At 38.3% G+C, this 14,462-nt stretch overlaps 1 protein-coding gene across 1 annotated transcript in view; it reads right to left on the reverse strand.

Moving 5' to 3' along the window:
- CC2D2B (coiled-coil and C2 domain containing 2B) overlaps positions 1 to 14,462 on the reverse strand; it is a 113,407-nt gene that overhangs the window by 50,205 nt on the left and 48,740 nt on the right. The window contains 4 exon segments of the mRNA XM_023546893.2: positions 1,958 to 2,135; positions 4,367 to 4,485; positions 5,010 to 5,118; positions 12,381 to 12,521. Coding sequence (XP_023402661.1) covers positions 1,958 to 2,135; positions 4,367 to 4,485; positions 5,010 to 5,118; positions 12,381 to 12,521 — 547 coding nt within the window.

Consider the following 14,462-nt stretch of genomic DNA (forward strand, 5'->3'; position numbering starts at 1 on the left):
AATATATTCAAATGTTAAACTAGAATTCTGATTTTATATATCAGCCTTGTGAGTTTGCTTTGAGTATACAGATGAATCTTCAGTGGCCTGTCAAATCCAATTTCTGAGACTGCAGGGCTGGGGGCAAGATCCTGACAATGGTAAATGTAGTGAGGCAGAAAATTACACCTGATGAAGTGTCCCAGGACGCTGCTCTGATGGCAGCTATCAACACTACTGGGTAGCTGAGATGGAGAATGAAAGTGGGTGTCACACGTGGAGGAATTGGAATGTAGAAAAGCTCAAGGTTGGAAATTGCAAGGATATATGGAAAAAGACTAGCAGTTCTATTTGTATGACGGGAAGAATGAGTGAAGAGGAGTGATAAGAAATAAATTAGAAATATAAAGAGTTTGTTCCAAAAACCAAACCAAACCTGTTGCCGTCCAGTTGATTCTGATTCCAACTCAAAGCAACCCAATAGGACAGAGCAGAGCTGCCCCTAGAGTTTCTAAGGATTTGAACTGCTGACCTTTTGGTTAGCAATCAAACTCTTAACCACTGTTAGGCTAGTGTATGTAGATTTATTTCACTTTTTTTTTTTTTTTTTTGCAGCTACTAATGTATAATATATCCTTAGCTAGATTGCTTCACCTCTTCATCTTTTACTTTGTTAGGATCACCTGCTAAGTGATGGGATGAGGAAGGACTCAAAATACACATTTACATATTTGGGATGGGCAGATTTTAAATGTTAAATGGTCGGCCTATTATGTCATAAGCTATTTTAGATACAATAGTAGGAAAGTATTATCAGCATATTTTTAAAGTAGGAATGTCAACAGAGGCATATTCTAAGATAATAGTAAGTTGATAGCATTAATGAACACAGCATCTGATTAGGGATAGAACAAAATTATTTTAGGCATCACAAAAGTAATTTTGATTAAAGGTTTGTAACGATAATCCTCTCACCACTGCCCATCCCCCACTCTACAAATCTTGATTCCTTTCTAACTTTTCTTTCATGTCTAGCTTCAAGTTTAACCCCTATATTAACCACTAATACTTCTCGCAGTGGTTAAACGTTTGGCTGCTAACCAACAGGTCCGCAGTTTGAATTCATCAGCTTCTCCTTGGAAACCCTATGGGGCAGTTCTACTGTGTCCTGTAGGGTCCCTATGAGTCAGAATCGACTGGACGACAACAGGTTTCAACACTTTTTTCTAGGAGCTCTGGTGGCACAATGGTTAAGTGTTTGGCTGCTAATGAAAGGTTGGCAGTTCAAACCCACTAGTCACTCTGCGGGAGAAAGATATGGCAGTCTGCTTCCGTAAAGATTACAGCCTTGGAAACCCTATGAGGCAGTTCTGTCCTACAGGGTCACTATGAGTCAGAATTGACTTGATGGCAATGGGTTTGATTTTTTTTTTTTAATTTTCTCCATCATCCTATTTTCCTTTTCCTTGAGTGCGGGGGTCTTATTGTAGGGTCCTTGGACAAGAACTAGGGGGTCTCTTGTGAGTATGTCCCTTCATCAGATTCTTAAAGTGATGAAAAAAAAAAAAAAAAGAAGAAGAAAAGGTGAAAAACAAATACAGCGGAGACTCTAACCAGCAAGTCAGGGCTGGGGGCAACTTGGAGAAAGCATTCAACAGTTACAAAAACTGCTACTCACTATACTTTAAACAACATACTTTTGCCTCACTGGTTAGTTACCATAAGGCTGCACATACAGGGTTCACAGGAATTTTAAAATTGTAGTAGAGAACAGAATGCTTGGTACACCCGCAAATCAAATAATTTTGTACTTAACAGTATAAAAGACTATTGATTAATTATAAATATATTAATTATAAATATCTCGCCTACCAACCTTTTAATATAAAAGAAATTAGTTATACAACAGTAGCTAAAAAAGAAATTTAAAACCACATATGATATAAAATAAGATACAAAATAAATGACAATGGCATACCTCCAGGCAAATTGTTTCAGGCCAGTAGATTAGTTGAATATTGAAAATTTGCTGAAACATGACTTTAAAATCAAGCTGTAGGGGAGATACGGAAGTACAGGAAACCTGTTTATCATTGTAAAATATTTTAATAAAATATTTAAGCTTCTGAATTTTGGCTCTCCTCTTTTGTTCATGCCTAAAAATTAAATAAACCTTTAAGTGACCCTTGAAAAGTAAAATTGTTCTTTGCAAAATGTAATTTAGCATATTAAAAATGAAGATGATCACTTTAGAGGGCAAAAATGGTAGCTTTAAACCAAATAACACTTGCCTAGTAGATAAAGTTTCTCCTACTCTGTTTTTTAAAAAAGACGTTTACTCAAAAATACAAAAAGAATTAAAATTAGAGCACAGTGAATTATTCAGACATTTATCTGACTGAATTATAATTTTAAAAGATTATAGCATTTACCCTCCAGATGCATAATGAGAGAATTGAGGGACTTAAGAATGGGAGTACAGAAGTTTGAATCAAGAATTAAAAAATGTTTTCTAACTTTTTTTCTATAATTTTTATTGTGCTTTAAGTGAAAGTTTACAAACCTTTTCTAACTTTTAAAAGACACTGCATAGTGAAGAATTAACTTAATCCAAAGAGAGGGAGGGCCTTTATCCCCCGTTCCTGGGAGACAGCCTCTAAGTCCTTGAAATTTTCCATGTGATTGGCATGTCTTTATTATTAATGGTGAGCTCCTCAGGACCACAAACCTACTAGTTAATACTAATGAGATAGCTTAGGATAGGGGCTGGCCATTCACAACGACTAGAGGAGTGAGGAGAAGGATTGGAGATTGAGTTCAAGCACATGGCCAATGACTCAATCAATCATGCCTATGTAATGAAGCTTCAGTAAAAATTCTGGACACTGAAGCTCCGGGGAACGTCCCTGATTGGCCATATTCTGTATGGCCACATGTTGATGTGCCCGGAGAATGATGTGTCCTGACTCCATGGGGAGAAGGTAATGGAAGCTTCACATCTGGGACCTTCCCAGACATCACCTTATGAATATCTCTCTTTGGCGACTTATGATTCGTAACCTTTACTGTAACAAAACTTTAACTGTAATAGCACTTTCAGTGAGTTCTGACAATCATTCCAGCAAATTATCAAGACTGAGGGGGTAGCGGACACCCCCAAATCTGTACATAGCTGGTCCAAAGTGAAAGTGGCCTGGTGACCTCAAACTTGCAGTTGGTGTATGAAGTCTTGGGCAGATTTGGCAATCTGGAGGACTGTGTCCTTAATCTGAAGTCTGGCCTAACTCTGGGTAGTTGGTGTCAGAAATCATTTGCAGACACACACACATGCATGCGCACACAGGTTTTCCTCAAGTGGGTCGTTCTAAGACAATAGACTTGCTGTATCCTCTTAAAGGTCTTTGTATATCCCCTTATGCTTTGTATATCCCCTTATGTACTGTGCACCTCCTTTCTCCAGGAGAGTGGGGAATCCTTTCCTTCTCTGAACCCAAAGATCAGAAAGGCAAGCCAGGTTACTTCCCTGGAACTTCTATGGAAACCATTTTTTTGGGAAATAAATTGATTTGTTGAGTATAACGAATCTCCTAAAGACAGTCTTCCATTCATTCATTTATTCACTCAACCAACATTTATTGAATATCTTCTCATAGTGATGTGGACATTTGAAATACATAATAAATTACCTCAGGCTCTTTTTGGAAGTAGGTGTGGAACAAATAATAAAAGATTGCTCCACTGCCGTACTTCTCTGGTCAGAGAAAGGATGGTGATGGTTGTGTCTCTATGTCTGCTACACTTTTGTATTAATTTTTTAATGTAACCACCCATTCATTTATTTAACGACTATTTATTGGGCATCCATTATGTTCCAACACTATGCTAAATGATATACATTCAAAATATTCAAAGATGGATTGGTACGAAGTGTCTAACGGGATAGAGATGTTGAAAAGTTGGACCTAATTCAGTGCACTCAGTTGCCATATCATAAGGGAGATAGAGACCATGGGCCTAGTAGATGAAGACATGGAGATATGTGTAATGCTTGTTTTTACATGAATGTCCTAGGAGTAATTCACAACTGGGAAAGAATAAAGTTTGTACAGTCAAAGAAGTAAATTGTCCAGAGGGCCCTCTTGAGAGGGAATACTTTTTATGAGAGTCAGAGGTTTTTTAGCAAGCAAGAACGGCCATATAACCTCATTTTTTATGGTGGCTTTCATAGGGTTTTCAAGGCTGTGACCTTCTGAGACGCTTCTGGACGGGTTTGAACCACCAACCTTTTGGCTAGTAGCCAAGTGCTTAACCACTTGTGCCACCCAGGTAGTCCCATAAAATTAATGGACAATATGTAATGAAGCAATAATTCTTAAAAAATGCTTACGGTAAACATTTGTATAAGTTTGTTAATTCTGCAGTGAAAGAAAGTTGCGGCATCAAGGTAACTGGCTTTATCCCTTGAATTTCTGTTTCTTCAAGTTCTGAAGCTAAATATGAGAGGCTCTAGAAACAAATAAGTAAATATAATTTAAAATGTGCATTTATTAATTAGGACAATTATTATTAAAATTAAATTTTTATCTCTTGTATTTGTCATTTTTTTGATAACTTTTACAAATATCAAGACTTCCTATTTTCTAAACCCTGAGAGTATGGCCCCCAGATACCCTTTCAGCTCCGTAATGAAGTCACTCCTGAAGTTCACCCTTCATTCAAAGATTAGACAGGCCCATAAAACAAAATGAGACTAAAGGGGCACACCAGCCCAGGGGCAAAGACTAGAAGGCAAAAGGGGACAGGAAAGCTGGTAACAGGGAACCCAAGGTCAAGAAGGGAGAGTGTTGACAAGTCATGGGGTTGTTAACCAACATCATAAAACAATATGTGTACTAACTGTTTAATGAGAAGCTAGGCTGTTCTGTAAATCTTCATCTAAAGTACAAAAAAAAAAAAAAAAAAAGACTATTCTACCAGATAATGAAATATTATAACTAGTTAAGTTGAATGTTATTTTCCTATATAAATACCTCCTCTTTTTCCCCATTCTTGTATCCTTTGCCTTCAGTTTTCCTCTCAGTCTCAGACATTTCTGACAGTTCTTCTTGCTTTTGTTCATCATACTTATTCATTTTAATCCTAATAATAAACAGACTTATTTAAAGCAGAAATAATGCAGGTACTTTAAAGGTGTTAGAGGTCTTGCCAACACACACACATACATAAACACAACCAATCTCTTACCAAAAACAATTTCATATCCTAAGGAAATGATCAATATGATAAACTTACACAAAAAGGGAAACTATTTGCTCACTCTCAGTTTTTGCAGATTTCTCTCTACCTCGCAATTTAACACCAGGATTTACAGCTCTGTCTACAGGCATCAAGAAACCTTTTCTCTGGTGAGAAGAGGTAAACCCGGGATAGGGAGATATAAACACACACCATGTTTCCTGTCATTTTTCTGCCTCATACTTTTAAAGCTGTGAGGACATGATCATGTAAAACGGAAGGTGACCATGGTGATGTTAAGTGGCAAGCTGGTTTTACTACTTGGCATTTATGTACACCTAATAAGCAGTTCACAACATAAGTTATGCTAATAACGATATCCTACTCTTGTAAAGTACTTACTAAGTACACTGACAGGCAATGCCCTAAGTACTTTACACATATTTAACCAGTAGTCAGATGGAGTCAAATCAATTCTAATTTATGTCCCTGGGTGGTGCTTGACTGCTAACTGAAAGGTTAGCAGGAAAGGCTTGTCCTGTCCATCTGTTTCCTGAAAGGTCACACCCTTAAGACTATATGGAATGCAGTTCTACTGTGTACACATGGAGTTGCCATGATTACTCATATTAACTTATTTAATATTCACAATGAGGCTATGAAGTCGGTGCTATTATCATTCCTCTTCTATCAGTAGTACAACAAAACCTAGTTATCTGGAACCCTTTCAGAAAATAATTGGTCTGGGTGCTGAGTTTTCCCATAGCTTAAGGGTTTATTATTTTCAGTGCAAAGTTTGTTTTGCTTTTTTAAAATTTAATCCTTCAAGAAGGAATTCTTTGATAAGATATTTTTTGCTCTGGTGGGAATGTTAAATGCTGCAGCTGCTTTGGAAAACAGTCTGATAGTTCCTCCAAATGTTAAGCATAGAGTTACCATATGACCTAGCAATTCCACTCCTGGCTATATATCTAAGAGAAATGAAAACATATGTCTACAAAAATACTTTACATGAATGTTTACAGTAGACTTACTCACGACAGCCGAAAGTGGAAACAATCCATATGTCCATCAACTGATGAATGAATAAATAAAATGTGGTCGTTGTTGTTAGGTGCTGTCGAATTTGTTCTGATTCATACTGATCCTATGTACAACAGAATGAAATACTGTCTGGTCCTGTGTCATCCTCAAAATTGTTGTTATGCTTGAGTCCACTGTTGCAGCCACTATCAAATCCATCTCACTGAGGGCCTTCCTCTCTTTCTCTGACCCTCTACTTTATGTGGTATACCCAAAGAATGGAATGTGTTAGATCTAACTCATACTACAACATGGATGAACTTTGAAAGCATGATGCTAAGTGATAAAAAAAAAAATAGAAGGACACAAAAGGCCATGTATTACATGATTCCATTTATTAGAAATTTCCAGAATAGACAAGTCCATAGAAACAGAAAGTAGATTAGTGGTCATCAAGGAAAATGCAAAGCAACTGCTAATGGTTTCTTTTTTCTTTTAACAGCTTTATTGAGATATAATTTACATACCATGCAAGTTACCGCTTAAAGTGTACAATTCAGTGGTTTTTAGTATATTCATAGGTGTGTGCAACCATCATTCAGCCAAACTTAGAACATTTTCATCACCTTAAAAAGAAACTCCTTATTCTTTAGCTATCACTCTCCTATAACTATCTCTCCAATTCCCAGCCTTAAGCAACCACTAATGTATTTTCAAATGAATGGAATCATAAAATATGTATTTTGTGACTAGCTTCTTCCATTTAGCATAATGCTTTCAAGGCTCGTTCACGTTGTAGCATGTATCAGAACTTTATTCCTTTTAGTGGCCAAATAATATTTCATTGTTTGGATATACCATGTTTTGTTTATCCATTCATTAGTTGATGGACATTAGCTATCATGAATAATACTGCTAAAAACATTCATGTACAAGATTTTGTGTGCATTTGTTTTTATTTCATCTAGACATGGCAGCGATCTTGGGTCTATAGCTCTCTCTTTCTATTCTCGGCCAATGATAAGGCTCTGAGGAATGACAAAGGTCCTAATATTATTGTACCAAATGTTGTGGCTTTTACTGTTTGTATAGCTTGCACTTTTTTTCTTTCCCTTTTTAAAAGCCTATTTGACAGTGATCTGAATCCCTTCCAGGAAGGCAGGCGCCTAATAGAGAACACAGTGAAGACAGCATGGAAGAATCTGGGTTCTCTGTGCTACCTACCAGTACTATGGTTTGGGTTCAGCAGGCAGGAAACAAGGTCTGTAGCTACTGCTCAGCCAGCTTCTCTAAGCTTAAAGCAATGTTGCTAACATTTGACAAGGAGAGTTTGTTGCCTGAATGAAAATACAGGGCTATATCCTCAGCCTCTTACTAGCTCACTTGCGCTATCATCACTCCACGAAACCTGCTCTGGCTAAGATCACCAATAACCTCCATCTCAGAAAATCCAATTAACATTTTTAGTCCTGAACTTAGCTGGTATTTTAGAGGCATTAAACTCTGTTAACCACTTCCTACTATTTAAAATATTCTCTTTGCCTCCGTGGTGAAACACTTCAAGTGATGTTTGTTTGTCTTAACTCTGGTTTCTTTTCCTCTACCAACCAACTTAAAGTATTTTCTCAAGACTCAGTCCTTGACCCTCTTCTCATCCCACTCTACTCTCCCTAGTTTCATGCACACCCATGGCCTTCAAATCACCATTACTATGCCAAAGAAATCAACATTTTTATTTCTAGCCCAGACCCTATATCCAGCCGACCACTCAATACTTAGGTTATCTCAAAGGCATCTCAAATTCAATATTCTAGAAACCAAATATATGAAGAAAGAATAACCTGAGCCCAATGTCTAGGTCCTAGGTGTTCTTATCATAAGTATTGTCTTCCTGAAGGCCTAGCTACAAGATTATTCAGTTAGGTTTCATAAGGATCTGGTTTGCTCTGATGTCACTAATGGTAAACTTCGCCAGGAAACAGGGTTCTCACAAGCATCTTCAAACATATAGCTTTTCTAATGGACCAAATTGATACTTTAGCTCATTAACACCTAAATGCCACAATTTAGGGTAGCCGAGGCTAGCCCTGCTGAGGTGCCAACCTGGTCTCTGATACTATAGGATGCAGTTCAGAGGTCTCCTACTCAATGTAGTCTGAGCAGATGAATTTAAGCCAAAGTCCACTGAGAGAGCTGAATATTAAATGTCAAGAACAAAAGCAAAGGGCCTCGGGTAGGGTTGGAGTTGAGAGCAGTGAGTAAAAGAGCCAGTGGGAGCAGGTAATATGGGTCCAGGACCACTGCTCTGAGTAGCCTTACAGCATCTGTGGCTCCCCTTTGTTGTTCATGCTGCATGTATATCAGGTTGGCTTAAAAGATTAGATGCAAGTCAGCAAATTTGGATTTGAGAGTCTGGGATAAAAAAGGGTTTCATGCTATATTTAGGGTTAGAAAATGTCAGCAGCATTTTTGTTAAAAACCACTGTAGCAGGAAGAATCAAGGAAGTAAATACTTTTGTTAAGTTTCCTGAAGTTACATTCAACTTTACAGTTTTGAAAAACAAAAGGTCCAGGGCCATGGGTTGGAGGGAGGAAACCAGCTATTTCACTGTGGGATCACAAACAGCTTAAGTGATTAACAAGTACAATTTTGAATTATAATTATCTCCTTCACTAGACATATTTTATGCCTTTATCCAACTACTTAAAATATGTTCCACCTAGAAACATGATTGCTGGGTCTATGTTTAACTTTATAAGAAAGCGACAAACTGTTTCCAAACTGGCTGTACCATTTTGTATTCCCACGAGCACAGAATGAGAGTTGCTCTTGCTCCACATCCTTGCTTGCATTTCTTATCATTTTTTTCATTTTTCTAAGTGGGGGGTTTTAGCCATTGGAATACGTGTGTAGTTGTATCTCATTGGGATTTAAATTTGCATTTTCTTACTTCCATGACATGATGTTGAACATCTTTTCATGTGTTCATTTGCCATCCGTATACCTTCTTTGGTGAAATATCTATTCAAATCTTTTGCCCATTTTTTAATTGGATTGTCTTCTTATTAAGTTGTAAGAATTGCTTATATATTTAAGATACAAGTCTTCTGTTGACTATCGTGAATAATTGTGTGGTAGGTAAAATGGTGGCCCCAAAAAGGTATGTTCACACTGTAATCTCTTGAACCTGTGAATGTGATCTTATCTGGAAAAAAGTTCTTTGCAGATATAATTAAGTTAAGGATCTCAAGATGAGATCATCCTGGATCATTCAAGTGAGGCTCAAATCCAATGACAAGTGTCATAAGAGATACACGAAGAAGAGAAGCCCATGTGAAGATGAAAGCAAAGATTGGAGTTATGTAGCCATAAGCCACAAGGAACATATGGGGCTACTAGAAGCTAGAAGATACAAGGAAGGAGTCTCCCCTAGAGCTTTTGGAGGGACTGTGGGCCCGTGGACACCTTGATTTTGGACATCTGGCACCCACAAGTGCGACAGAACAAATTTCTGTTATTTTAAGCCATCAAGTTTGTGGTCATTTGTTACGGCAGCCCTAAGAAACTAATACAGTAGTGTCGCTTCTGGATTTTCTTTCAGTTATTGTGAATTCTTGGTTATCATAGACAGCTCCTCAGGAAACTCTGAGGTGCGATGGACTGCTTTTATATGGCCTTTCTTGCCATGGTCTTATAAATCCCACCCAAGTGATTAGGTGGGACTATACAAATAAGGTAATTGTGGTTCACCAAGGGGATTGGATAGTTTGCTAATAATGTAAATAATTTCAAGAGGTAGTATATAATCAAAAACCAATGGTACTGAAGGAAGAAGTCCAAGCTGCACTGAAGGCGCTGGCAAAAAACAAGGCCCCAAGAATTGACGGACTACCAATTGACATATTTCAGCAAAGGGTTGCAGCGCTGGAGGTGCTCATTCATCTATGTCAAGAAATTTGGAAGACAGCTACCTGACCAACTGACTGGAAGAGATCAATATTTATGCCCATTCCAAAGAAAGGTAATCCAATAGAATGCAGAAATTATCAGAGTATCATTAAAATCACACACAAGTAAAATTTTGCTGAAGATAATTCAAAAATAGTTGCAGCAGTACACTGGCAGAAAACTGCCAGAAATTCAAGCCAGGTTCAGAAGAGGACGTGGAAGGAAGGGTACCATTGCTGACGTCAGATGGATCTTAGCTGAAAGCCCATAACAGCAGAAAGATTTTACCTGTGTTTTATTGACTACGCACAGGCATTTGACTGTATGGGTCATGACAAATTATGGATAGCATTGCAAAAAATGGGAATTCCAGAACACTTAATTGCACTCATGTGGAACTTGTACATAGGCCAAGAGGCAGTTGTTGGAACAGAACAAGGGGAACCTGCATGGTTTAAAATCAGAAGAGGTGTGTGTCAGGGTTGTAACCATTCACCATACTTTTTCAATATTTATGCTGAGCAAATATTCTGAGAAGCTGGACTATATGAAGAAGACTGCCACATCAGGCCTGAAGGAAGATTCATTAACAACCTGTGATATACACATGATACAACCTTGTTTGCCAAAAGTGAAGAGGACTTGAAGTACTTACCGACGAAGATCACAGCCTTCAGTATGGATTACACCTCAACATAAAGAAAACAAAAATCCTCACAACTGGACCAATAAGCAACAGCATGATAAAGGAAAAAATGTTGAAGTCATGGATTTCATTTTACTTGGATCCACAATCAATGCCCACAGAAGCAGCAGTCAAGAAATCAAAAGATGTATTGCATTATGGCAAATTTGCTGCAAAAGGCCTCTTTAAAATGTTGAAAAGCAAAGATGTCACTTTGAGGACTAAAGTGCACCTGACCTAAGGCATGATATTTTCAATTGTCTCATATGCATGTGAAAGCTGGACAACGAATAAAGAAAACTGAAGAAGAACTGATGCCTTTGAATTATGGTGATGGTGAAGAATATTGAATATACCATGGACTGCCAGAAGAACAAACAAATCTGTCTTGGAAGAAGTAGAGCCAGATTGCTCTTTGGAAGCAAGGATGGGGGGACCACACCTCACATTCTTCTGACATGTTATCAGGATGGAACAGTCCCTGGAGAGGGACATCATGCTAGGCACACTTTCAGTGAAAAAGAGGAAGACCCTTGATGAGATGGATTGACACAGTGGGTGCGACAATGGGCTCAAACATAGCAACAATTGTGAGGATGTCACAGGACTGGGCATTGTTCTGTTCTGTTGTACCTACAGTTGCTATGACTCAGAACTAACACGGTGGCATCTAACAACAACAGTGCAAATATAGTTCACAACACTCATGTGGAGGTGGAACCATGCAAATAAGGTCTATGGAACCCTAAAGTAGGCACTGGTCAGTTTTGCCATCCTGCTAGACTTAAAATGAGTCATCCCAGAGGCAGGAGGAGAGAATCTCACTACCACCAAGGAAGAAGAGCCAGGAGTGGAGCATGTCCTTTGGACCTGGGATCCCTGCACTGAGAAGCTCCTGGCAGGAGACAGTGCAGTGGGCTTCCCAGCCCACGGAGTGAGAAAGCTGAGAGCATTTGGACAGGAGGCTTGCTGGAGGAGTAGAGTACCTCTAGGCACTTGGTAGAACTAGGTTTGCTGACTTATAGAACTAGAGCCGAGCGCCTTCAGGCTGAGGCTTACTGGGGGAGTGGGGTGCCTCTGGGCACTTATGGGCAGAGTTAAAGAGCTTTGTAACACCTGCCCAAGCAGGGGAGAGGCCGAGAGCCAGAGAGAGGCTTGCCTGCGGGCATGAATAAGAAGCTGTCCTTACGGAAGCACTGTATCCTGAGTGTTTCTGAACCTGAATTGTAACCTGTTATTTCCCTAATAAACTCTGTAACTGTGTGTATGGTCTCTGAGTTCTGTGTGGCCATTACAATGAATTATCGAACCTGGCAGAGAAGTAGAGAGTGTCGTGAGAGGGATCGCTGACGTCAGAATTGGTAAAGATGGAGGAGAGAAGAGGCATGTCTGACCTCCACCTTATAGGAATCAGCCTTGGGCTGTTGATCTTGATTCTCCTCTTTGTGAAGTTAAGGGGAGGTCAAATGTCCCTGCCACACCATAAGAGCAAATAAAGCAGCCACTCACCTCTGAAACTGTAACTTTATTGGGGTGCTTGTAAACCCTTGCCGTTTTCGAAGGGATTTCATCTGTTTCCAAGTCCGTAACATACTATGCAGTAGTGAGAGGTCCTTTTCCCTTTCTAAGTCATACAGCTGTTTTGTATTACTACGGCGATAATAATAAAAAAAAAATCCACCAATGTATTTTTTCATTTACGGCGATAATGGTAAATGAAAAAATACATTGGTGGATTAGAACAATGAATAATTAAAAAATGTCCCCAGAAAAACGTATTACACTAACCCTTCTGAAACCACACCTTATTTATTTTTTCTATTTTACCCACATCTTGACACAAAGACTGAAATTTCATCATTAGAGACTGTTCTCTCCTGACTTAAAGGTTTTTCACTGTTAAAACATGCCCTGCTAAAATGCAAATACTCCTGGAAAGGAAATATGCTAACTCCACCTCTGTAAGATCCTGAGGTAAAAAGACACCAGAGAAAGAGGGATATAGGAGAGAACAATGAAGGAGAGGGGATGGGGAAACACATACGTTTTGATATTTTGCTTGCTATCTATCAGCATTTAATTTCTGGTTGGTATTTCACTGTTTACAGAAAAGTTCAAATCAGGCAGTACATACCCCTCCCAATACTTTTGTATTTGCCTTGTTGCAGTTTGATTCTCCCACAACTTCTATTTTACCACCTAATAAGTTCCAGTTGGCAGCTTCAAAGCCACTAGTTTGGGTCTGGTTCAGATTTAGAACGCCAAAATTTCAGTAGAGCTTGATGGGAAAGGATGGTGGCAGCCCCACACCTGAGACTTTTGAATCACTCTAAGGAAGTTTTGGGGAAGGATTCTTATGAAGTCAAAGTGCATGAAGATAAAAAATATACCTTTCGAAACTCAGTTTATATCACTTCCTTAATGTGGCCTTCTTTGAATACCTTCGCACCACATAGTTAAATATCCCTACCATAGCCCTTTATGTTTCCTCTTTTAACACTCATCACACTTGTAAAAACACATTCAATGTGTGCTTCCCCATTAGACTTCAAGGTTCAGCGTCCTGCAGGGTAAAGGGTTTGTCCTGGAAATATTGCCAAGATTTTGTGTAACCCTATATAACGTCCGAACCCTTTATAACTCTTGTAGCTAAAGCTCAGAACAAAAATACTCAAAGAGGTGTAGCCATTTTGAATAAGTGATACTAGAAGTGAGCTACAGTGGAAAGAACAGCAAGAAACTTAAAGACAAACCTGGTTTTAATCATGGTTCTCCCACTTATTTGTAACGTTAGGCAAACTGCTTAAATGTTCTGAGTCTTTGTATGCCCAATTCTCTGTATGCTCAATTTTTCTTCAGCCTTTAAACATGTTTTTAAGTAAAGTACCTTTATACTTACAGCAATGGGTCTGTTACTTAGGAAAAAATATGATAAACACATTATTTTTGATGTATTTCTAGACTTTCTGGACATTATTGTTTTTATTATACTTTTTTTAAGATGAACAATTAGAACTATTGCTTTAAATTTGGAGGTACTTTACCAGAAGGTATAATAAGCATATTATTTGAAAATCAAAATAATACACTGTTTAAAAAGATGCTTATTCTATGTTTCATGGCTGCACGGACACTCTGTATTAATATGAGATATTACACTGATTTTCTAATATTAAATCATCTTTGCATTCCTGGTATGATGCCAACATTGTCACAAAATGTTATTTAATAAAATTCTGTTTAGTGGGTCTGTGTCTATGCTCATGAATGAAATTGAGTTATAATTGTTTTTTTTATATTCTTGTTGGGTTTTAATTTCAAGGATATGATAATCTCATAAAATGAATTCATGATTTGGTCTCTTTAACAAGCATGTAAATTAGTCAATGCAATACAAATGTTATAGATATTATGTTGTAATAGAGGACTACACAATTTAGAGGTCCTTGGGTGCTGCAAATAGAGACTACTAACCTAAAGGTAAGTAGCCCTAGTGGTGCAGTGGTTAAAAGCACTCGGCTGCTAACCGAAAGATCGGTGGTTTGAACCCACCAGCCCTGTGCTGGAGAAAGATGCGGCAATCTGCTTCTG

This window comes from Loxodonta africana, chromosome 16 (assembly GCF_030014295.1).
Source record: "Loxodonta africana isolate mLoxAfr1 chromosome 16, mLoxAfr1.hap2, whole genome shotgun sequence".
In the NCBI taxonomy this organism is placed as follows: domain Eukaryota; kingdom Metazoa; phylum Chordata; class Mammalia; order Proboscidea; family Elephantidae; genus Loxodonta; species Loxodonta africana.